The sequence below is a fragment of the Oryx dammah genome, unplaced genomic scaffold (assembly GCF_014754425.2).
Source record: "Oryx dammah isolate SB20612 unplaced genomic scaffold, SCBI_Odam_1.1 HiC_scaffold_10, whole genome shotgun sequence".
NCBI classification, from domain to species: domain Eukaryota; kingdom Metazoa; phylum Chordata; class Mammalia; order Artiodactyla; family Bovidae; genus Oryx; species Oryx dammah.
The window spans coordinates 40,936,917-40,960,704 of record NW_024070194.1 but is presented as its reverse complement, the minus strand read 5'-3'; the positions used below and the strand labels follow the sequence as shown (position 1 = coordinate 40,960,704).

At 48.6% G+C, this 23,788-nt stretch overlaps 1 protein-coding gene across 2 annotated transcripts in view; it reads left to right on the top strand.

The window, feature by feature from the left end:
- The window catches only part of SYNDIG1 (synapse differentiation inducing 1), a 109,464-nt gene extending 86,884 nt beyond the window's left edge, over window positions 1–22,580 (top strand). For both annotated transcript variants that reach the window (XM_040248856.1, XM_040248857.1), the window contains exon 4: window positions 21,424–22,580. In XM_040248856.1, the coding sequence (XP_040104790.1) occupies window positions 21,424–21,582 (159 nt within the window). In that variant the 3' untranslated portion in view covers window positions 21,583–22,580. The remainder of the gene's footprint in view (window positions 1–21,423) is intronic.
- Window positions 22,581–23,788: the final 1,208 nt, after the last annotated feature.

Genomic DNA, 23,788 nt, shown 5'->3' with positions numbered 1-23,788 from the left:
AGATCCCACCAGGGCAGGCAGACAGGCCAGCAGGGTCATCCATGGGCTTGTGGGAAATGAGTTCACTGTGATGTTCACCAACTTCCAACTGAAAGTTAGCATTTCTCCCCATTGTGAAAATGGCCCCTAGCCCAGGGGAGCCAGAGGAATGCTCCTGGTGGAGCCCAGAGGGGCCAGAAAGGTGGTCCTCCAGCATGGAACCAGGACGACAGTACCAAGGGCTCAGCCTGAATGTCCTTTTCTTGCCAGGGTCACTTCTGGCCCACGTAGTGTGCTCCTTCCAGCCTGTTATTCTGCCAGCCCACAAAGCCCTGAGGAGAGAAAGACATCATCCCATTATCTTCATATTTCGCTCTCATCTTTGAAGCTGGCGAAAGATGCTCTGTATGAAAATGTCCCTTCCCGCCGTGCGTAATGCTAATGTCTTCCACATAATAAAGCTAATGGAATATGTTACACGCTGGAAATAGCTGCAGTGACCTTTCTTCTTTGTGGAAGATGCTCTTACTTCTTTCCCTCTCGCTCCTTCCCCTCCTCCTTTGCTTCCACCCCGCACCACCCCCAAACCCTGCTTTTGCATGTCAGCTTTCAGAAGCATCTTCCAGAAACAGCAAAGAGAGTCATCAAATGACAAGAGGGAAGCACTCCTTTCCTCCAGTTACGGCCTCTGCAAAGTCCCAGATTCTTCCAGGAGGAGGAGCAGACCTTGGGGGCATAGTTGGAGGTGCAGGTCACACCTGAGCCCTGGGGCCCTTGTTTGAAGCCCCTGTAACTTAGAACTGCCAGAGGGTCTAGAGGGAGGCTGTGGTCTTGGGTTTATCACTTTTTCCAGCTTTACTGAGGTATAACTGACAAATAAAATTTAAGGTGTATAATATATCACTTATACTGCAAAAGTGGGAAAGTGTGTGTTTAGAGCAGGCATCTGAATTGTTGGAACCTTTAGCTGAACGTGACCATTCCTGGTGGCTGGGAAGGACCTGGCCTGGCCGGGCCTCTCTGAGCCGGCACCCCAGGCGCCCCAGGGTCCATGGTCCCTTGTCAGGGTTCAGGCCGTCCTCTCAGTGCAGCTGCCGTTAAGTGAACGGAAGGTGGCAGGTTCCTACATGCACACCACTCGCCGGTGTTCTTTCCTCCTTGGCTTCTAGGAGGTGATGAGAAAAGCAAGACAGAGGTCAGCCAGTTTGTACCTGACCCAAAGGTGGGACCCAGCAAAAGGAATTGTCTGGAAGGGGTGGGCAACAGGGAAGAGTGACATTCAGACTAGTCTGTTGTTTCGGATTCCCCAGCCAGAAAGGCACTTTCCTCTGAAAGATTTTGCTTGTTTCTTACAATGGAAGAGGGTGGCAAGACTATTGAAAAAGACTGCTTCCAAAAGGGGCAGGCACACCAATGAAAGGAAAAACAGATGGACTTCCCTGGCAGTCCAGTGGCCAAGACTCTGCCTTCCAATGAAGAGGGCGCAGGTCTGATCCCTGGTCAGGGAGCTAAGATCCCACATGCTTCAGGGCCAAAAAACCAAAACAAAAAACAGAAGCAATATGTAACAAATTCGATAAAGACTCAAAAAGAAATAAAGCGAAAATATTTTTTTTAAAAAAAAAAAAAAAAGCAGGAACAGAGAGAAAGTCTGTGGGCCCAAGACAGCTCTCCCCTCTCTCCTCCATCTGCCCTTCCTGTGCTCGTGTCCACCAACAGTCTCACAGGAACTGGCCTTTACTTGGCAGAGATGGGGCCCTACATGTGCACACACACACATGCAGTTTAAGCACCTTACGCATATACTGTGCTTGCAAGGTTTGTAAAGTCAGAGAGAGATCATATTGTCACTGGGTAATAGTCTAGCCCTTGTTGTCTAGCCGTGTCTGACTCTTGTGCGACACCATGGACATTGGCAGGAGGATTCTTTACCACTGACCCACCAGGGAAGCCCCAGTCTAGCCCTTACTGGCTAACTTTTCTTATTTTCATGAGCTTATCTGACTACAAAGCCCCAGAGATAAAAGGACCATATCCCGGGCAGTGACCAGAACATGCCTGACTCCAAATCCCTGCAGGGTGACCAGCCGCACTTTCTTGTCTAAACTCACAGAGGGTGGACTTGCCAGCACTGGGGCAGAGGAGATGTGACCCTGAGCCTCCTGCAGGGCTTCAGACCCTGCAGGGACCACCCACAGAACACTGGCAGGTTGAGCCCCCATGTCTAAGAGGACTCATTAACGTGCACCAAGAAATATGAGGTACCAGCCCCAGCCTCCCCAGAGAAATGCCCCAAGACTTCTACAGAAGGGGCGAGTCCTGCTGCCTCAGGGAAGCTGGTGTGGTTTCCTCAAATGCTCGCAGTCTCCATGCCTCCTGCCTGGTTCTGCAGTGAAAGTGTTTGACATACCACACCTGCCCCTGGTTTTCTGAGAAGCCTCTGCCTTTTATTTTGGGTGCTGATCCAGTCATTTCTGCAAAGCCAACCACCCTGCACCTCGTGGCATAAAACAACCTTTACACCGTGCTCATGGTTGGGATCCAGGATGCACTGTGGGAAGGCCTGTCTCTGCTCATCGTATCTGGGGTCTCTCAAGGCCGGGACATCTGTGGCTTCGTCATGCCCACATCTGGGCACTGATGCTAGCTGTTGGCTGGGACTTCACATCTGTCCACAGGAGCACCCAGTACACGGCCTTTCCATGTGTCCTTCCATGTGGGCTGATTTGACCTTCCTCACGGCGTGGCAGCTGGACTCCCAAAGCGAGTGTCCCACAATACCAGGACAGAGCACAGCTTGGTAAGACCCAGCCTCTGAAGCCATGCTGCATCACCACCACCAGATGCTGCCGGCCGAGGCCTTAGTAATGGTCCACCCAGACTCGTGGGAGGGAACGTAAGACTCAAAGCTCCAGAAGATTGTGAGGAATGGAAAACATTGCAGCTACCACCCTGGGGAAAATACAGTCTGTCATAGCTGCACTGACAGGGATGAAAGAAAATTAGATATATAACACTGTGATACTCTTAGGTTCATAGGAAAATGAAAAAGGACAGAACAGCTTTCTTTCCTAAATACTATATTCAGAAAGAACACATGAAATTAGCAAACCCTGTGAAACCTAAAATGCCTTCTAGTTTATGAGGTCGCGGCATTATTACAGTAAAAAGTAAAGGGTATTTTTACTCCAGCACAATTATACTTATCAAATGCAAGTGGGCACGTGTGACACTGATGATAAACACATTGCCTAGTGAAGACAGAAGGGCTGAGAATCTTGTGAATTTTCAATTAGCAAACAGCACTATGGTGGTAAGGCTCAATGACAGTATTAAATATGCTAAGTGATTTCTTCTGGCTGTGCTGGGTCTTCACCGCTGCCCGCAGCAAGCAGGGGCTGCTGTCGAAGTGTGGGGCATGGGCTTCTCGGGCTGGTGGCTTCTCTTGTGTGAAGCACTGGCTCTAGAAGGCAGGCTCAGTAGTTGTGATACAGGGGCTTAATTGCTCCGTGGCACGTGAAATCTTCCCAGACCAGGAGTTGAACTCACATCCCCTGCATTGCCAGGTGGATTTTTAGCCACTGGACCACCAGGGAAGTCCCTATATGATTTTTAAAATAAGTTAACCTATTTCTTCAGATACCTGCAGCCTTCCAGTATGTAAGGAAAGAAATAGAAACTGTCTCAACAAAAGACATTCATCTTAAAGCATTTATTTATCTTCAGCATGCATCTCATTTGTGATTCTAAAAGCAGAGTACTGGGAAAGCTTGTCATATTTACTTTTGCACTTAAGTAAAGAATTTATTGCATCATAAGGGCCTTCTGCTTCAAAGGTTTGAGCTTGGCTGAGCACACCGGTAACACCGAGTTGGTTCCCTTGTGCTGTTAAGTGGCCGTTTACAAGATGTATCCTCTCAGATTTACTCAAATACTGCATTTCTAAGTCAGCACCCTGCTTATTCATATTTTGAAATTACTCTTTTGTGATTTGGCTTCATTTCCCTTTGTCGATGGGTCTGCTGGGATCTCATTCCTTCCTTTGTAGTCGTAGCTGATGCCGGGTGGTCTCCGGCAGGCTTTTGATGTGGGGAGCGATCTTACTCTGGAGGAGGGACAGAAAGATCATGGAATTTATTCCTCTTTGTGGAGTACCCCCTGACCAACGGCGTGCTCTAGTTACAAGACGAGTTCATCCCTCTTTGTGGAGTACACCCCTGACCAACTGCATGCTCCAGTTACAAGACTTAGTGGATCAGAGAGCTTTCCCTCCCCCACACCTTTCCACCTTGTAGATTTAAGCTTCCAGTATGATAACCATGGATGTGAGTGGGGGACATGAGACATATACTCTGTTTAAGGAGCAAGACACAGGGAAGTCCCAAAGCCAAGAGGAAAGACAAAAATAAGGACGTTAGGGTTTCCCTGGTTGTCCAGTAGCTAAGACACTGAGCTGCCAGTGCAGGGGGTTTCATCCCTGTTTGGGGAACTAGACCCCACATGCCACAACTAAGACCTGATACAGTCAAACAGGTTAATCAAAAAATAAATAAAAAAATTTTAATAAGGATATTAGAAGACTGTGAAGTTTTGGGTACAACAAAATTTCGAGCTATGACAAACATCAAATACGCTCCACTTCTGACCAGATTAACATAAACACTCACTCGAAAGGCCTCTTTGCTTTAATATCTACTTCCCTATAAAGATGTCTATCAACAAAATATCACAATCCATACTGGGTGTCCAGAAAAGTCTGAAGAGACAAAGCAGTCATTAGAACCGAACTTAATTATGGCTCAGATGTTAAAATTATCAAGCAGAGGATTTGAAGTAACTGTGTCCAATATGTTAAAGGGTCTAAAAGAAAAGGCAAAAGAAATGCATGAAGATCTGGGTAATGTCAGCAGAGAGATAAAAGCTAAAAGAAATGCTAGCAGTAAATACCAGTAACAGAAATGAAAATATTTTGTTGGTAGACTTGACACAGTTGAGAAAAGAATCAGTGAGTTTGAAGATGGGCCAAAAGAAACTACCCAAACTGAAATATATAGTGAAAAAGAACACAGCATCCAAGAGCTGCGGGCTGTGAGACCACAGGAAATGGTGTAACATGTGTAACTGGAACACCAAGAGAAGAAGAAATAGTTGAAGAAATAATACCAAGAGTTTTCCAGTGTTAGTGACAGATACCAAATCACTGTTTCAAGAGGCGGAGAGAGAGCATCAAGCAGAATTAAACAAACAAGCAAAAATCAACAACAACAAAACCTACATGTATTATATTTAAAGAGCAAGAAATTGAAAACAAAGGGAAATTTTTGAAGATTCCCAAAAAGGAAAATAAAACACCTTACCTACCAAGAAACAAGGATTAAAAATTGTGGGCAAAGGACTTCCCTAGTGGTCTAGTGGTTAAGACTCTACAGTCTCAGTACCGGGGGCCCATGTTCAATCCTTGCTCAGGGAACTAGATCTCATAGCCCTCAACTAAGAGTTCTCATACTGCAACTAAAAATCCTACATGCTGCAATGAAAATTGAAGTTCCTGCCTACCACAACTAAGACCTGGCACAGCCATATAAATAAATAAGTATAAATTGAAAAAATAAAATCCCTCCTTTAGGAAAAAAAACTGTGGCTGACTTCTCTTCAGAATCCACGTAACTAGGAATATGAACTCAATCTTGAAAGTGCTGAGAGAATAAAACAAATAAACAAAAACCTGCCAACCTGGGCATATATCCAGGGAGAATATCCTTCAAAAGTAAAGGATAAATAGAAATGATTTCAAATAAGCAACTGGGGGAATTCACTGCCAGCAGACCGGAGGTGTAGAAAAATATTCAAGTTCTTCAGGGATCAGGAAAACAATATGGGTCAAAAACCAGATCTACATTTATTTAAGAAAGAAGAGCAGAAAGTGAATAAATAAAAGTGAGATATAATTTTTATTTTTATTTTTCTTAATTTATCTAAAAGATTGCTGCCTGTTTAAAGCAAGAATAGGAAAAAACGCAGTAATAGTAACCATGCTCTGACAATCAGGGAACATGTAAAAGCTGAAAAGTTCAATGGATTTGAGAGAGTGAGAGGAATGATTTGGGGAATATTCCATCATAAGGTACCAGCACTATACTTGAGACAACATGGTGCTGTGTTTCAAATAGTAGGCTTAGCAGCTGAGATATAAAGTTTAAAAGGAAGTATAAATGATAAGGCAATAGAGGAGGTAAAATGGAATCACAAAATGCTCAGTAAAACCAGACAGGACTGAAAAGAATTAAAAAAAGAAATGAAGCAATGCAAGAATATACGAAGATGACAAATATTAATTCAATTATAGTGTGTGTGTGTGTGTGTGTGTGTGTGTGTGTGTGTGTGTGTGCTAAGTCACTTCAGTCATGTCCAGCTCTTTGCAACCCTATGGATCGTTAGCCCACTAGGCTCTTCTGTCCATGGGATTCTCCAGGCAAGAATACTGGAGTGGCGGCCACACCCTCCTCCAGGGGATCTTCCCCACCCAGGGAGCGAACCCGTGTCACCTGTGGCTCTTGCACTGAGGCAGATTCTGTACCACTGAGCCACTGGGGAAGTCCTCAATTATATTAAAAATCATTTAAATGTTAAATGATTTGTCTAGTCTAAACACACCAGTTAAAACACAGAGATTATCAGACTGGTTTTTAAAAAATGAGATCCAACTATATGCTGTCTACTTGTAAACTATATGCAGTCTGCATTTAAAGAAACTTATATATAATGCCTAGACAGATTGAAAGTAAATACTAAAAGCAACAATATGGGAAAAGGTATATACTATGCTAACACAAATCAAGATAAATCTGGAGTATCTTATGTTCAGTTCAGTTCAGTTCAGTCACTCAGTCATGTCAGACTCTTTGTGACCCCATGAATCGCAGCACACCAGGCCTCCCTGTCCATCACCAATTCCCGGAATTCACTCAGACTCATGTCCATCGAGTCAGTGATGCCATCTGCCCATCTCATCCTCGGTCATCCTCTTCTCCTCCTGCCCCCAATCCCTCCCAGCATCAGAGTCTTTTCCAGTGAGTCAACTCTTCGCATGAGGTGGCCAAAGTACTGGAGTTTCAGCTTTAGCATCATTCCTTCCAAAGAAATCCCAGGACTGATCTCCTTCAGAATGGACTGGTTGGATCTCCTTGCAGTCTAAGGGACTCTCAAGAGTCTTCTCCAACACCACAGTTCAAAAGCATCAATTCTTTGACACTCAGCTTTCTTCACAGTCCAACTCTCACATCCATACATGACCACTGGAAAAACCATAGCCTTGACTAGACGGACCTTTGTTGGCAAAGTAATGTCTCTACTTTTCAATATGCTATCTAGGTTTGGCCTTGGAATATGGAATGAAGCAGGGCAAAGACTAATAGAGTTTTGCCAAGAAAATGCACTGGTCATAGTAAACACCCTCTTCTAACAACACAAGAGAAGACTCTACACATGGATATCACCAGATGGTCAATACTGAAATCAGATTGATTATATTCTTTGCAACCAAAAATGGAGAAGCTCTATATAGTCAACAAAAACAAGACCAGGAGCTGACTGTGGCTCAGATCATGAACACCTTATTGCCAAATTCAGACTTAAATTGAAGAAAGTAGGGAAAACCACTAGACCATTCAGGTATGACCTAAATCACATCCCTTATCTTATGTTAATGTCATACAAAGTTGACCTTAGAACAAGGCAGATTATTGAGATAAACAGGTTATGTCACATAATGATGCAGGGATTGATTCTCCAAGAAATAACAATTGTAAACTAAGGTGAATGCACTAACCGCAGAGTTGAGATATGGGGCAAAACTACAGAACTGAGAGAAGAAATAGATACAAGTATAGTTGGAGACTTCAGTCCCCTCTGTCAGTACTTGATAGATCAAGTAGACAGAAAATCAGTAGAGATATAGACAACCTGAACAGTTCTGTCAGTCAGCCAACACCGCCAAACCCATATGCTTCTGAAGAGCATATGGGGCGTTCACCAGGATAAGCTGTATCCTGGACCGAAAAACGATCCTTAAACATTGTTAAATATGTATTAACACATACATATGGAGTCTAGAAAAATAATATAGATGATCTTATTTGCAAAGCAGAAGTACAGACACAGATGTAGAGAACAAATGTATGGATTCCAAGGGGGAAAGGAGGGGAGGAGTGGGAGGAATTGGGAGATTGGAATTGACACATTTACACTACCCTGCATGAAACAGGAAACTAATGAGAATAGCACAAGGAACTCTACTCAGTGCTCTGTGATGACCTAAATGGGAAGGAAATCCAGAAAAGAGAGGTTATATGCATGCATATAGCTGATTCAATTCTCTGTACAGTAGAATCTAACATAAAATTGTAAAGCAACTATTCTCTGATTAAAATTGATTTTTTAAAAACTTTAAAGAAAAAAATATAAAGTTCATTCTAGAACACACAGAAATTAAAATAGAAGTCAATAACAGAAAGGTAGCTGGAATTTCCTGAATACTTGGCACTTTAAAACTATGCTTCTCAATAACCCGTGGGTCAAAGATATCTCATGGGAAATTTAAAGATATTCTGAACTAAATGAAAATAAAACATTAAAATTTGTGGGATGTAGTTAAAACAGTACATAGAGGGAAATTTGTAGCATTAAATGCATATATTAGAAAAAGAGAAAGATCTAAAATCTATAACTTAAGGGGCCACCTTAAGAAGTTACAGAAACAAGAGTAAATTAAAGCAAACAGAATGAAGGAAATAGCTACAATTAAAGGAGAAATCAATTAACAGTGAAAATGGGAAAACAGAAAATCAACAAAATTAAAACCCAGCTCTTTGAAAGAAATCAAAAAGGAAAAAAATCAATGCAATTTGAAAAGGTCAATAAAATTCATAAACTGCTAGCCAGGCTAGCCAATAGAGAAAGAACAAAATTACCTGTACCAGGAAAGAAAGGGTCCTCACTACTGATGCCCTGGACTTTAAGAGAAGAATAAGAGATTTCAACAGATTATGCAGAGTACATCATGAGAAACGCTGGGTTGGAAGAAACACAAGCTGGAATCAAGATTGCCGAGAGAAATATCAATAACCTCAGATATGCAGATGACACCACCCTTATGGCAGAAAGTGAAGAGGAGCTAAAAAGCCTCTTGATGAAAGCGAAAGAGGAGAGTGAAAAAGTTGGCTTAAAGCTCAACATTCAGAAAATGAAGATCATGGCATCTGGTCCCATCACTTCATGGGAATAGATAGGGAAACAGTGGAAACAGTGTCAGACTTTATTTTTGGGGGCTCCAAAATCACTGCAGATGGTGACTGCAGCCATGAAATTAAAAGACACTTACTCCTTGGAAGAAAAGTTATGACCAATCTAGATAGTATATTCAAAAGCAGAGACATTGCCAACAAAGGTCCGTCTAGTCAAGGCTATGGTTTTTCCTGTGGTCATGTATGGATGTGAGAGTTGGACTGTGAAGAAGGCTGAGCATCGAAGAATTGATGCTTTTGAACTGTGGTGTTGGAGAAGACTCTTGAGAGTCCCTTGGACTGCAAGGAGATCCAACCAGTCCATTCTGAAGGAGATCAGCCCTGGGATTTCTTTGGAAGGAATGATGGTAAAGCTGAAGCTCCAGTACATTGGCCACCTCATGCGAAGAGTTGACTCATTGGAAAAGACTCTGATGCTGGGAGGGATTGGGGGCAGGAGGAGAAGGGGACGACAGAGGATGAGATGGCTGGATGGCATCACGGACTCGATGGACGTGAGTCTGAGTGAACTCCGGGAGATGGTGATGGACAGGGAGGCCTGGTGTGCTGTGATTCATGGGGTCACAAAGAGTCGGACACGACTGAGCAACTGAACTGAACTGAGAGTTCTGTGCCCATAAATTCAGTAACCCAGATGAAATGGACCAGTTCCTTGAAAGCAAGGGGACTTGACTCCCCTTGAATTGTTATCTCTCTGTGCAAACAATGGTTCCCTCCTTGGTTGTATATTGGAATCACCTGGAAACCTTGACTAACTCTCAGTGTCTGGGCCTGTCTTAGGCATTTTTATGTAATTGAGATGGGATCTACATGCGGCCAGAACAATCAGGCATCTCCATATCCTGAAGTCCTTTGAGCAAGATGGCGTTTCCCTGCTCTTGCAAAGTCTTCCTCTTGGTCCGTCTTCCAACAGCTACAAAGTGTGACGTGTCCCCGATCCCAGTGCCTGGAGCTGACACTGGTTTTCATCTTCATCCTTAGACATGGGAAAACTTTCAATTCTCAACAGCAAGATACTTTACTCCCAAAGTGGAAGGGACCTTTGTGAGCCTGTGTTTGATGTCCAGGTGAGGGAATCTTAGGGAGGGAGCCCCTCAGGACTCCAGATCTTCCCCAGGAGCAGGACCCCTAGTCAGTGGTGTACATGCTCACAGAGGATAAAATGCTCACATCACTGGGCATGGAGATCCTCCAGGCTCAGAGCAGAGGTGGAGAGAAAAAAATTGAAGAACAGCGCTCTCCGCTGTGGTGTATCTTTAGATCTTTTATTCATGTCCTGGGTGTACAATGTGGGTATTAAACCATTTTCGATCATTTGTACTTAACGCGCTTGGGTGAGAGGGGAGAGGTCCCCACTGGGAACCAGGGAACTGAGTGAAGGCAGTGGGTGTGGGTGAATCGTGGACACAGCTTCCCTCTTCCAGCTCCCAAGCCATCCTTAGCTGCTAAGCCCCCTTCCGATGGAAAAATCCCTTGTGGGGGAAAAGGAGAGGAATTCGCCCCAGCCGCCAGGGCTTGTGGGAAGCTTTTGGGGGTGGCCAGGGCTCTTCTGAAGCAAACGCCAGCTGTGAACCTAGAGTCTGGGTGGGTTGGAGCATCTTCCTTGTGGAGCCCCACATGGCCCCTCTTCCTGGCCTGTGTGTTGATGGGGGCCATGTTGGGGATCATCCCCCTTGTTCTGAGCCTTCAGGACCAGTTTTGAGTACCACCTACTCCTAGAACCACTCCTGGCCCCACTTGCTTCTAGAACCCCCGAGCTGTGGAATCTCCTGACCAGGAGGCAGGTGGTTCCAAAGCAATCAGCTGCAGTGATTTTACCACTACACACACCGAATTCAAGGGAAAAGCCATAAAGAGCAACAAAGAATAAGACTCCACAGAGATGGAGGACAGCAAGATGGAGCAGTGAGCGAGATCTGGAAGGGTAATGGCTGAGGCTCCTGATGCGTGGGGAGAAGGTTTACTGGGGAATGTCACAGTCACTCCCATGTCACCCACGGGGGTGAGGCTGAGAATTAAAGGCCGGCCTGGGGTCCTGTGTATGTGAAGTCAAGGAAGGCTGGAAACCCAGGAAGAGATGTAGTGTGCAACGGACTCAGCCTCTCTGTCGTGTCCAACTCTGCCACCCCTTGGACTGTAGCCTTCCAGCTCCTCTGTCCATGGATTCTCCAGGCAAGGATACTGGAGTGGGTTGCCATTTCCTCCTCCAGGGGATCTTCCCAACCCAGGGATCGAACTCGAGTCTCCTGCTTTGGCAGGCAGATTCCTTACCACTAAGCCACCTGGGAAGCCCTTGAGATGTAGTGTGGGTAGCTTCAAAGTGACATTTGGAGCGACTGGGAAGAGCAGCAGGACGTTGCCCTTTCCTTCGGATAGTCTGACGAGTGTTTGGGGGAAAGAAGGCAGCAAACAGCAGTGCCTCCAGGAGGAAGCAGGTCTCCCGCAGCTGAGAGAGGACGAGGGTCTGGGAGAGATGACCGGGCTTCCAGAGACAGGGGCTCACGACCGCCCCCCGCCCCTTTCTGGAATGAACCCATGAGAAGCCATGGCATATTGAAAGGTCCTGGAGTGTACACCGTGGCTCTTGTGAAGTTTCTTATTTTCTTCTTGGTCAGTAAAGTTGCCATCAGCATCCACAGCTCAGAACCCTCTTTCCCATCGTTTCTAGTGGTTCTTCGTATTTCTGCTCTGGTCCTCATCCCCCAGGAAATCAGGAGTGAGGGATGGGCCAAGGTTAATGTGAACATGGTGTGCTCGGGGGCCTGCAGCAAGCTCCTTGCCATTGTAAATATTCACCGAGGAGGCGGGCCTGGAAGTGGTCTGCCTGGCGAGTTCACCTCCAGACAGACCCAGCACACCTTTCCTTCGGTCTGGGCAGATGTCACAGCCCTGTATACAAACACGGGGTCTTGGCCTTCCACTCTGTGTGGATCAACCAGTGCCTGCTGACCCCGGGCTCTGCCATCCAACTCGCAGCCCCTACCCCACTGCCACCCTAGTGTCCCTTTGTCTGTAACCCCAAAATACCCTGGCCAAGAGTCAGGCAATTTTATTCATTATAAGGGGAAAAGTAGTATTTTTTTCTTTCTCATTGAACAGATTTCCTAAGAACCTAAAAAGAGCCAGTGGATTATGATAAATGTGGAAATCAACGTTTGGTTCATTAGTGAGAGTTTGAACAGGATGGGCTCCTCTGCTATTGAGTTTGAGGGTGATGAAGCAGGACTGACCAGGGCAGGGCTGGCCCGAGCCCCTGGCAGCATGCATATGAGTACAGTTGAGGCCAGGTTTGCCCACATGGCCAGTATCTGGCGGTGTCCAGGGCACCAGCAAGCTCAAGGCCCCTGGGGGCACAGGCATAGATGTCAGGGCTGGTCCTTACACAGGGGGTATTTCCAGATACTTTGCTGACTCACTTCTAGTTCATCATCCTAGATGGAGCCCCAAAGCTCAGTAGGATGTGCCCACTTTACCAAGCACCATGGTGGGTCTCAAGGTGCTTTTCCCTGGACCAGGACTGAGGCCATTCCCAGTGCCGCCTGAGAGATGCTGGCCATGCCCTGCAGCTGGAAGGGGGCACTGGCCTGCCAAGGGGTCTGGGCCTGGCACCCACAGCATCCACTACACACAGCATGGCTGCCACGCACATAGTGAACAGACCCATGGGTACAGCGCAGCCCCGGAACACAGTGCGTAAGTGTGTCTCACATGTTTGTGTTCATCTCTCAGTTGTGTCCAACTCTTTGCGACCCCATGGATGGCAGCCCTCCAGGCTCCTCTGTCCATGGGATTCTCCAGGCAAGAATACTGGGGTAGATTGCCAATTCCTTCCCTACCCAGGGATCAAACCCAGGTCCCCTGCATTGCAGGCAGATTCTTTACCATCTGAGCCACCAGGGAAGTCCGTGATACCAGTTAAATATAAGGCAACATAAAATCCCTCCTACCCAGAGCAGGGTTTTCCTGGAGTCCCCCCACGCTCCCTTCTTTCACTCTAACAATCTCTCCCCTGAGACAAGCAGCAATGCTGGCGAGATGAGTAAGGTGAGCCTGCCAGTTCAGAGAGGTCTGTCCTCGGGATCCCATCTGGCCCTTGGATCCTCTTCGTGAAGGCTCTTACTGACCTAGAAAACTCCAGCATGATGTGGGCTCCGGCCACGGAGTGAGTCTTCTCCAACACTTACCAAAGTGAAGTCGCTAGTCGTGTCCGACTCTTTGCGACCCGTGGATGGTAGCCCACCAAGCTCCTCCGTCCATGGGATTCTCCAGGCAAGAATACTAGAGTGGGTTGCCATTTCCTTCTCCAACCAACCAAGTCACTAAGTTTCAAATCAAGGGAACGAGAAGCAGGTGTCCCAGAAACAAAACAAACCAGCAAAAAACAGAGCACATGTCCCCCTGGCAGGCACTGTCCAGAGATCCAGCAACCAGCAGGGCAGGGCTCACCAGCTGAGCACCTCCAGGACAGGCCAGGAGGGACAGGTTGTGACAGAGAGGCCGGGATGCAGTAGGACAAGCCAGCCATCCCATAGGAGGGGACGGGGCTGAGAGCCCTGCTCCAGGCAGATGGGGAAGGCTGCAGACTGGGCGGAGAGGTGGACACAGGTCACAGTGAAAAGACTTGGCCAAAGAGCTGGACGTGGAACCAGACTCCCAGTGCGACCAGTCACCAGGAAGAGGGGACTTCGCGAGAGTTGGCTTCCTGAGTGAGAAGGCAGAACCTGCCCTCCCTTCCCCTCCGATGACCAAGAGGTGGAAGCCATTGCCAGCGTTCATCTAAGGGCTGAGAAACAGACCCTCCTGACCTGCCTTGGGAACACAGGCTCTACAAGGGAACAGCGATCCCAGTGGGACTGCAGAATTGCCCCACCACCCAAGGCCGAGGACTTTGTCCCCAGGGCCTCAGGACCCTGCTGGTAGCCCTCACCTCCGGCTACAGATGCAAAAGTGGATTGTTTAAAGGAAGGACAATCACTGATAAACGTGCAACTATGTTTAAAGCAGTAATATGGTGGAAGGTAAAAACAGAAGTGTATGTTTTTCTAATTCCCCACTGGATGAATATCTGCAAAAGTGATGGCTGCTGAAAACAAACCAACAGACTAGCCAAGAGAGCTGGAGAACCAAGAAGCAGCTGTCAAGATAAATGGTGGATTAAGTGTGAATCCAGAACTCCTGGCTCTGATCATTTTGTTCTGAAGAATTTTTCTTGTCCCCAAGGGGTATTTAAAGAGAAAGGTCTGATTTTCCCCTCTTGGGTTTTAAAGAACTTTAATCTCCTCTGACCCACCTACCCCCGGGAGATGATGCTCCCAGGGTCTGGCACTGGACTGAATTTCCCACAAGCTTTTGCCAAAGGAGGGGCTTTCTATGGCGTCTGAGAGCCCCTGTCAGGAAGGTCATTTTGTAGGGAACATGACAAAAACATCAGCAGGAGCAATGGCCCCTGTGCCATCTTGTGTGGACGCCTGAGTGGCCTTGTCTCCATCCTCCATCCTTCAGCTGAGCTTTTACCTTTTCTGTGTGTTTGAACATCTTCATAATTCATTGTTGTATTAAAGGTATATTCATGGAAACCAGTATTAACAACAGTCATTCTCATGGTGTCAGGAAGGAGGAGGTGAGGCCAGGCAAGTAAATGGTCTGTGTGGCTCTTACTGCAGAGCAGTAAGTCAGGTTGTCCTGTGCTGACATCATCACATACCCACTAGACAGGTGTTATAACTCTGCTTTAGGGAAGAAAGTAGAACCAGACACTCAGAGAAATAGTAACTAGTTCAAGGGCTGAACAAGATCCCACCAGGGCTGGATTTGAGCAGGTATGTTTGTTCCAAGCTCCCCCTGCCTCCCCCAGGCTCTCAGGGATGGAGCCCAGGGAACGTGCACCTGTCAGGCCTCTCACCTGCCCCATCCATACCCTGCCTTTTAAATGAATGGCTTATCTCAGGCCAGTTTAGCTCTGCAGGAAATGGACAGAGGTGGTGCAGAACTGACGGCTTCCTCATCAGCATCTCATGTGGGGTTCGTCTGTCCCAGGTGAAGACCAGTGTTACCACATCATCGTACTCTAAGCACCCTGTCCAGATCACCTTAGCAGCTGCCTGGTACCCTCTTTCTGCCACAAGGTCCCATCCAGGGTCCACCCAGCACTGGGTGGTCAGACCTCCTTGGGTTCCTCTGGGCTGTGACCGTGTCTTAGGTGTCCCTTGTTTCTGATGACTGACAGCTGCAAAGAGCCCTGGTTGGGTACAGCGTGGGATGCTGTTGGATGCTCTCCTCCTGCTTAGACTGGGGTTACCAGTTTGGGGAGGAGAAGCACAGAGGTGAAGGTCAGGGCTGTACCCCAACAACATGACCTGTCACTGAGGATACTGACCTTGGTCACCTGGTCGGGGTTGTGATTGTCCGGTTTCTTCACCTTGAGGTCACTCTTCCTCCCCTCTCTGTTTCATCCTCAGCCCTAGGAAGTCACTACGCCACCCACTGTCCACGGGTGGGGTTTGTTCTTTATTTCCCTGAAGGTGGAGGAACTACCTAGATGATTTGGAACTTGTCTGTATGGAAGATTTGTCTCTTCTCTCCAGTGAACTGATCCATCTGATCATTTATTTATCAGTATGGATCAAACATCCATACCAAATATCAGTATGGATGTTTATTTTACACTTTGACTTATAATCCAGAGAGTTGGACTGTGAAGAAGGCTGAGCGCCGAAGAATTGGTGCTTTTGAACTGTGGTGTTGGAGAAGACTCTTGAGAGTCCTTTGGACTGCAAGGAAATCCAACCAGTCCATTCTGAAGGAGATCAGCCCTGGGATTTCTTTGGAAGGAATGATGCTAAAGCTGAAACTCCAGTACTTTGGCCACCTCATGAGAAGAGTTGACTCATTGGAAAAGACTCTGCTGCTGGGAAGGATTGGAGGCAGGAGGAGAAGGGGACGACAGAGGATGAGATGGCTGGATGGCATCACGGACTTGATGGACGTGTGTCTGAGTGAACTCCGGGAGTTGGTGATGGACAGGGAGGCCTGGTGTGCTGCTATTCATGGGGTCGCAAAGAGTCGGACACAACTGAGCAACTGAACTGAACTGAACTAAACATTATTGGGTTGGCCAAAAAGTTCGTTTGGGTTTTCCATACTACCTTACGGAAAAACCCAAGAAAAACCCAACTTTTCAGCCAACCCAATGCTTTGCCCCTTGGCCATTAGGAGAATTTCCTATGTCCCCGACATGCCCTTCTCCTTTTGATCTTGGAGTATTTTTCCTTTTCTGTACTCTAAAATGCCGCCCCAGGCTCATCTCGTATATTTCCTGCCCAAGTTGTAAAATCAGCCACTTCCCCATAGACGTCTTGTCCCTTCTCCTGGAAAAATGGTTTTAGAAACTGCAATCTAGGCACTGGGTGTGCTTGTTGCTACTGGGGTGTCATTGGTTCTGGATTTTCTTGGTCACAGAGCTAGAAAATAGGAAATACACATGTGTATACTCACACGTTATTATTTCTATATGTAGAAATACATGTGTCTACCCCTGGAGAAGGAAATGGCAACCCACTCCATTATTCTTGCCTGGGAAATCCCATGGACAGAGGAGCCTGGCAGGCTGCAGTCTATGGGGTCACAAAAGAGTTGGATACAACTTATTGACTGAACAGCGACAGCATCTTTGTATATAGAAATAGCCTATTTGTAAAATTATTTTTGTATGTATCCATCTGTGCCTATATGAAGCTAAGCACAAGTTCATAATGATTCGTCACCAGGGAAAACCAAGGCGGGCTTCTGTCCAGCAGGGCCCAGTGACCAGCACGGGGAGAGGCCTGCGGGGAGGGAGGAGCAGCACAGGGAGGGGGTGCCTCTCAGGATCCATGAGGTCTGGGACTCCTCCAAGCTCAGCTGAAGGATGGAGAATGGAGACAAGGCCACTCAGGCATCCACACAGGGCCGTTGCTCCTGCTGATGACAAAACAACCTTCCTGACAGGGGCCCTCAGATGCCGCCATAGGAAGCCCCTCCTTTGGCAAAAGTTTGTGGGAAATTCAGTCCAGTGCTAGACCCTGGGAGCATTGTCTCCCAGGGGTAGGGGGGTCGGGGGAGGTATCCCCCAGCAGGAATGGAGCTCTGGGCTTTGCCACGTGTCACTGAGACGTGGAGCCCAGCGTCAGCCCCTGAGAGGTCCCATCTGTGAGCAAGGCCAATGGGCCCCGGTCAGGATGCCCACTCCATGCCCTGGTCCTAAGGCCTGGGTTCCATCTGTGACCCAAGCCAAGGCCAGATTGGGGAGCGGCCTTGCAGGGGGCAGAGGAGCCATGTTCCCATCAGGTTTCATTCATTCATGGGGGATACATTTGTTTCATAGCAGATCTGTCTGCCATTCAGACCTAACCAACAAGGTTTATTTTTTTTAATGGGTTAAAATAGAAAAGTTGCTTTATATGGATATATGGAGAAAGTAACATGAAAACAGACATTACCCTATGTAAAATAGATAGCCCATGGGAATCGGCTGTATGACTCAGAGAATTCAAACCCGAGTTCTGTGGCAATCTAGAGGGGTGGGATGGGGAGGGATGTGGGAGGGAGGTTCAAGAGGGAGAGGACATATGTCTACCCGTGGCTGATTCAGGCTGATGAAGGGCAGACACCAACACAATACTGTAAAGCAATTATCCTTTATTTAAAAATAAATAAAATTTTAAAAATAAAAGCAGGAGAGAGGGGTCACAGCAATGCACGTGGAACTGAACACACATAAGAAATGCGTGTGTGGGGCTGAGTGAGATGCGGCCTCAGAGGGTCTCCCTCCCTGAAGGAGCCTGTTAAACCTGCCACACACTCACCTCCTCCCCCCACGCAGCTCCAAGTGCCCGTTGGCGCACAGCGAGCAGGAGACAGTAATAAGTCAGGGAAATCAGCTTTGCAATAATGCAAGGAAATGTAATCCAGCCCAACAGATATGGCGCTAGAGGAAAAATGAGCCATAAAGTGCCCAGCATGCTCTAAATTTCCAGAGAGATGGTTGGGAGGCAGAGTGCGTCCCTCGCGCTCCTTGGAGGTGGGAGTCTGGCACCAGCCTTGTGTCCTGCCCAGTCTGCCCCAGCTGTGCCTGGACCCAGCCCCTCAACCTGAGCAGAGAGCCACGTGGATGTGGACTCATCCAACCTCAGCAGTTCTTGCCCCTAAAATAAGAATAGAAATAACATTAATAATAAAAATACAAAATACCATAAGAAAAACAAAGCAATGGGAACTTCTTGGTGGTCCAGCGCTTAAGACTCCATGCTTTCGTTGCCAGGGCCCAGGTTTGATCCCTGGTCACGGAGCTAAGATCCCCCAACCCATGTGATCAAAAAAAGAAAGAAAGAAAATCAAAGCAGGGATATATTGCAGAGAAAGTCATGTTTTTCCTGAACCTCAAACAACAGTAGGTTTTTAGCCAAAGGAAATGAGGACTTTGGCAAAAGCTTGTGGGAAAATCAGTCCAGTGCCAGACCCTGGGAACATCGTCTCCCGGGGGTAGGGGGCTCGGGGGAGGTATCCCCCAGCAGGGATGGAGCTCTGGGCTTTGCCACGTGTCATGAGACCTGGAGACCAGCATCAGCCCCTGAGAGATTCCATCTGGGAGCAAGGCCAGTGGGCCCTTGCCGGGATGCTCACTCCATGCCCCAGTCCTAAGACCCCATCATCTGCAGATTTCATGGGCCTTCCCCCTCACAGGGTCACCCCAGCCTCCTTTATCTTGCCTCTGTTTCATTATCTCCGCCTGACACTGAGCCACCAAAACAAATTCACAGGTAAATGCAGAGGCAGATGTGTATGCGGAACAGTTTCTGGTTGCGGGACACCCCCCACCACAGCTCCCCAGCACTGATGCCTGAACCAACCCTCCGGGGTTTCCACCTCCTTTGGGTTCATCCTGCCCCCTTCCTTTGCGCTTCCTCTCCTCCCTGCTCCCCATGGGACCCTCTGCTCATTTCTTCTGGGTGTCTGCTACCCAACATGGTGGCCTCTAACGTTTGGCTATTTACATTTTAATTAATTTAAATCAGATGATATTAAAAACTCACAGTCACACTCACCACAACCCCACTGCTCTGTAGCCGCAGGTGGCTCGTGGCCACCAGGCTGGGTGGCACAAACTTAACCACCTCCATCACTGTGGCCACCAGGCTGGGTGGCACAGACGTAAGCGCCTCCATCACAACAGAGCTCCCCTGCCTTGGCAGGCAGATTTTTTTACCACTGAGCCGTCTGGGAAGCCCGCTGCATCAGGTACCATTGCTATCTATTCTTTGGCTGTGGTTGGATGTTGGGATGACTTCCAGGTCAGGGCTACAATGGTCGGTATGGCTACAGACATTCTTGAGGGTGTCTTTGGTGCACAAATGCATCATTTCCCTTGAGCACTTGCCGGGGACGGCGGAGGAGGGGTAACATCTGTGTCGTGTGTATGTCTATACATCCAGCTATAACAAGTGCTCTGTTTCCCAAGTAGTCTAATCAGCCCACAAGCCTACTCCTCCTTAATCAATTTAATGACAATAGCCTCAACTTCTCATTTGTTTTCTTCTCCATCTACAGGAATTCACACTTTCAACAGGATCAAATGAGAGTGTGGGTTTCCGCTGTCTCTTTCCCTTGGAGCCATTCTAGGGGTGGCATGTAGCTCTGTTCTTTTATGATGTACTCTGTGGGGCAAACCTGAGCCATTCCTGGGACAGTGGTCTGTCCCCACCCCCGGCCTGCCCCCGTGGGGTCTGCGCCTTAGGAGTGAGGCATGCCAGCAGGGGTGGCTCGCCACCAAGAGTCCCGAGAGGGTCACTCTTGTCCTGGGAGCTTCCCGCTGTGTTTCCTTCGCTCCACTTCATCAAAGATCGTCCACAGGGAGTCCCCAGGCCCACTTCCAAGACCCCAGATTGAGGAAGAGGACATAAAAACTCAAGATCCAGAGGTTAGAGAAAAAAGGAGTCCCTTCTCCAGCCAACATCTCATTGAGTGGGTGCGGGAGGACCACAGAGGACAGAAAGCCATTTCCTAGTGACCTCTGAGTCTGCCCTCTGACCACATCAAGTTTACTGTTTGAGTAAACAGTATGCCACCTCCCATCCTGCCCACAAAATGTAGACGTACACGCAACATACACGGAAGCGGGATCTGGTGAGAGGCCGGTCTCTGGAGATGGGTCCTGAGGGAGTCGAGATGTCCCACCTGGGGAGCAGGCTCCACTTTTGCCTTGATGAGGACACCCCTGCCCCCTGCCTGGAGTCAGCCCTCCTGGCCATCCCCTGGGGCTCCCTGGGGGGCCTCCACCCTCACCTGCCATCACTCAGGGGGCTGGCCCTCCATGATGTCACAGTTGAACCACATACGGCCCCCACAGCCCAGTGCCTCCCTGGTCAAGGGGACAAGGAGGACGGGGCTGGTGGTGGGGAGGTGGGCACCCCACAAAGCGCCAAATCCAACACGACATCCAAAGCCTCCATGCTCCCCTCCAACTCATGACCCCACAGATTGTGAATCTAGTGAAACCAACGTGTCGTTGTGCAACTGGGTGACCAGAAATAGAGGTGTTGGTCTCACCCAGAGTCATTTCCCCAGTAGGTGAATTTACCACCCCCTCCATGGCAGGAAAGGGGCGTGGGGCACACAGATCCCCAGCCACTGGCTGAGGAATGAAGTCTCAGTGTCCTCAGTGGACTGGACAAGCTTAGATGGCAGGTTCCTCTCCAGGTATAAGAACTAGAGTTTCCTTCCCTGTGGGCCCCTATGCTGTAAGGACTAGAGGAGATGAGTGTGAACACACTGTGGAACTATCATTCGAGTGTCTACCGGGCAGAAGGAGGCACCAACTTGTAACATCCCCACCCTCCACCCCGGTGCCCGAGACCCAGGACTCCAGTGGCTGGTGCTCAGCTGACCACTGCCGGCCTGAGCATCCCTGGGGCTTCGCTTTCTTTCTCTTAAGCTTTGCCTGCCTTGCAGGGCAGGGGTGAGGGGGAGGGGGGACAGTGGTGAGTGACAGCACCTCTGCCTCCCCTCCCATAGGCTGGGAGCACGCATGGCCTCCCATCAGCCAGTCCCCTCTCTGTTCCCCTCGCTCATCTTGGCTCCCTTTCTCTTCTCCCTCCTCCCTCTGCAGACGAACAAAGCCGTGGCCAAGGGGGACTTCCACCAGGCCAGCACCAGCTCCCGGCGGGCCCTCTTCCTGGCTGTGCTCTCCATCACCATAGGGACTGGCATCTACGTGGGCGTGGCCGTGGCCCTCATCGCCTACCTCTCCAAGAGCAACCGCCTATGAGCTTCCCCGGGCGCACGAGGAGCCTGGGCCAGTCGTGTGCGGGCGCAGAGGAGCAGGGCTGGCCAGGGTGGACACACAGGTGGAGATACACCTGTGTAAGGCTGTTACAGTGTAAGTCATCGCCAATGATGCCACGAAGCCCTGGGATTTATGGATTCCCTTTGTTTTCACCCTTTCATATCGTTTTCACAGCACTGTGTAGAGCTTGGGACAGATGGGGCACTGCTGACCCATTCCCAGGGGATGCTCCGAAGATCCTGACCCTCAAGGCTGTCTCCGCATGGATCCTGGTGGATTAATGGCCAGTGCCCAGAATGCCAGAGCATTAGCAACAGACAAACAGGAACATGTGTTCATTTATTTATTTATTTTGGAATATGGTGCAACAGGAAGAGGGCAGGGGACGCATGCTCTTCTGCCGGTGGCCCTGCCTGACTCCACTGGCAGCACCGCCCCCTCCGTCCAAGCACCTTCCCTGCGGGAAGGAAATAGGCCAGGTAGGGGGAGAGACAGAGCAGCTGCTGGAAGGACCCCCAGCAGTCACGGGTCTTCAGACGAGTCCAGCCCTGAGAATGCAAAACCAGAATCGCCCCCAGGCCCAGAACATCGCTCCCTCCACGCTGTCCCCGGCCAAGGAATGTCAGGCCTCCTCTGGAACACGTCCCACCTCCGCAGCCACCATGCAGCAATATGCAGTCCTGGGGTCCTCGTTGATCTGGGCCAGGGGCAGGCCGGCCCCTCTCCAGACTTCTCCCTGGAGGACCCAGGTTTGCTCCAGGAACTCCAGGCCCAGGAGCCGCGGACACCCCGGGGTATGCTTCTCCCCACCTGCTGACACCTTGGTGACAACAGTGACACTAGTGATCTTACTGAGGACACGACTAAATGAATAGCTATTTTCTTGTCATTTTTTTAAGTGCAACTATTGCTTCCTGCTGCTTCAGTTATCAGATGAATGCTAAGAAATAAGTAATCACAGACATTTTAATACCATTTCATGGCTGTTTCACGAGTGTTCATTATTTAACAAAAATTATCTTCTAGGTTTTTGTTTTTGTTTTTTTTGCTTAGACCTTTTCTTTCTGATTAATATCAATCCTTGCGTTTCACTGAAGCTTTTTCCTTGTTGTTAAAGTGACTGCAGAGCCACCAGGAGCAGCAACGGGGCATCCTGGGGTGCCGGGGGGTCACAGCATCCCCAGGTGCTGAGGTTCCCACATGAACATGTCCGTAAATATTTTTATCCTGAGACCTCAACCCATGCAGAGGCCATCGCTCCAGGACAGCAGTTCCACCCACAGCACTTAGGACGGCCCTGCTTCCTGGGTCCCAGCCCCAGAAATCTTATGTGATTGATCAGGGGTGTGGCCTGGTGATTTCAGGGTGCAGTGGAAATTAAGAACCATGGTCCTGGGATAAGGGATCAGGTTTGATCCCCTCACCTGCTGCTCTTCTTGTCGACCTTAAACACTTCCTGGTGGCTCAATGGTAAAGAATCTGCCTGCAATGCAGGAGACACAGGTTCAATCCCTGGGTCAGGAAGATCCCCTGAAGAAGAAAGTGGCAACCCACTCTAGTTATTCTTTCCTGGCAAATCCCATGGACAGCAAGCCAGGCAGGCTACAGTCCATAGCGTCTCAAAGAGTCGGACATGACTGAAGCGACTTAGCATGCACCCATTCTGAAAATTATTAGCACTGCCTTCCTCGGTCAAAACTGAGCTCCACCAGGCATTTGAATCTATGGATGCTCCAAACACATGCCCTAGGGACTTCCCTGGTGGTCCACCAACCAGCGTGGACCAACGCAAGGGACACAAGTTCAATCCCTGGTCAAGGAACTAAGATTCCACATGCCACACGGCATGGCCAAAATAAACAAAAACCAACAGCAAACCAACCACACTCAAAACAGGATATATGAAAGAAGCCCAGGGATTTCTGGAAGAGTCAGAGTAGCCTGATGAGAGAGGCTGGATTTGGGACCAAACCAACCCAGGTTTTAGCTGTGATCCTGGGCAGGTGGGCACACTTCTTGGTCCTCATCTCTCAGGGAGGGTGATGAGAGAGGATGCTGGTGAACGCAGGCTGGAGGCCAGGTTCAGCTGCCAGGTGCAGAGATGGATGGTCATAGACCCCGAGGACCCTCCCCAGGCTTGGTGCCACCCTCCCATCCTTTCAACTTAGCCTCTCCAGTTCATTCATCG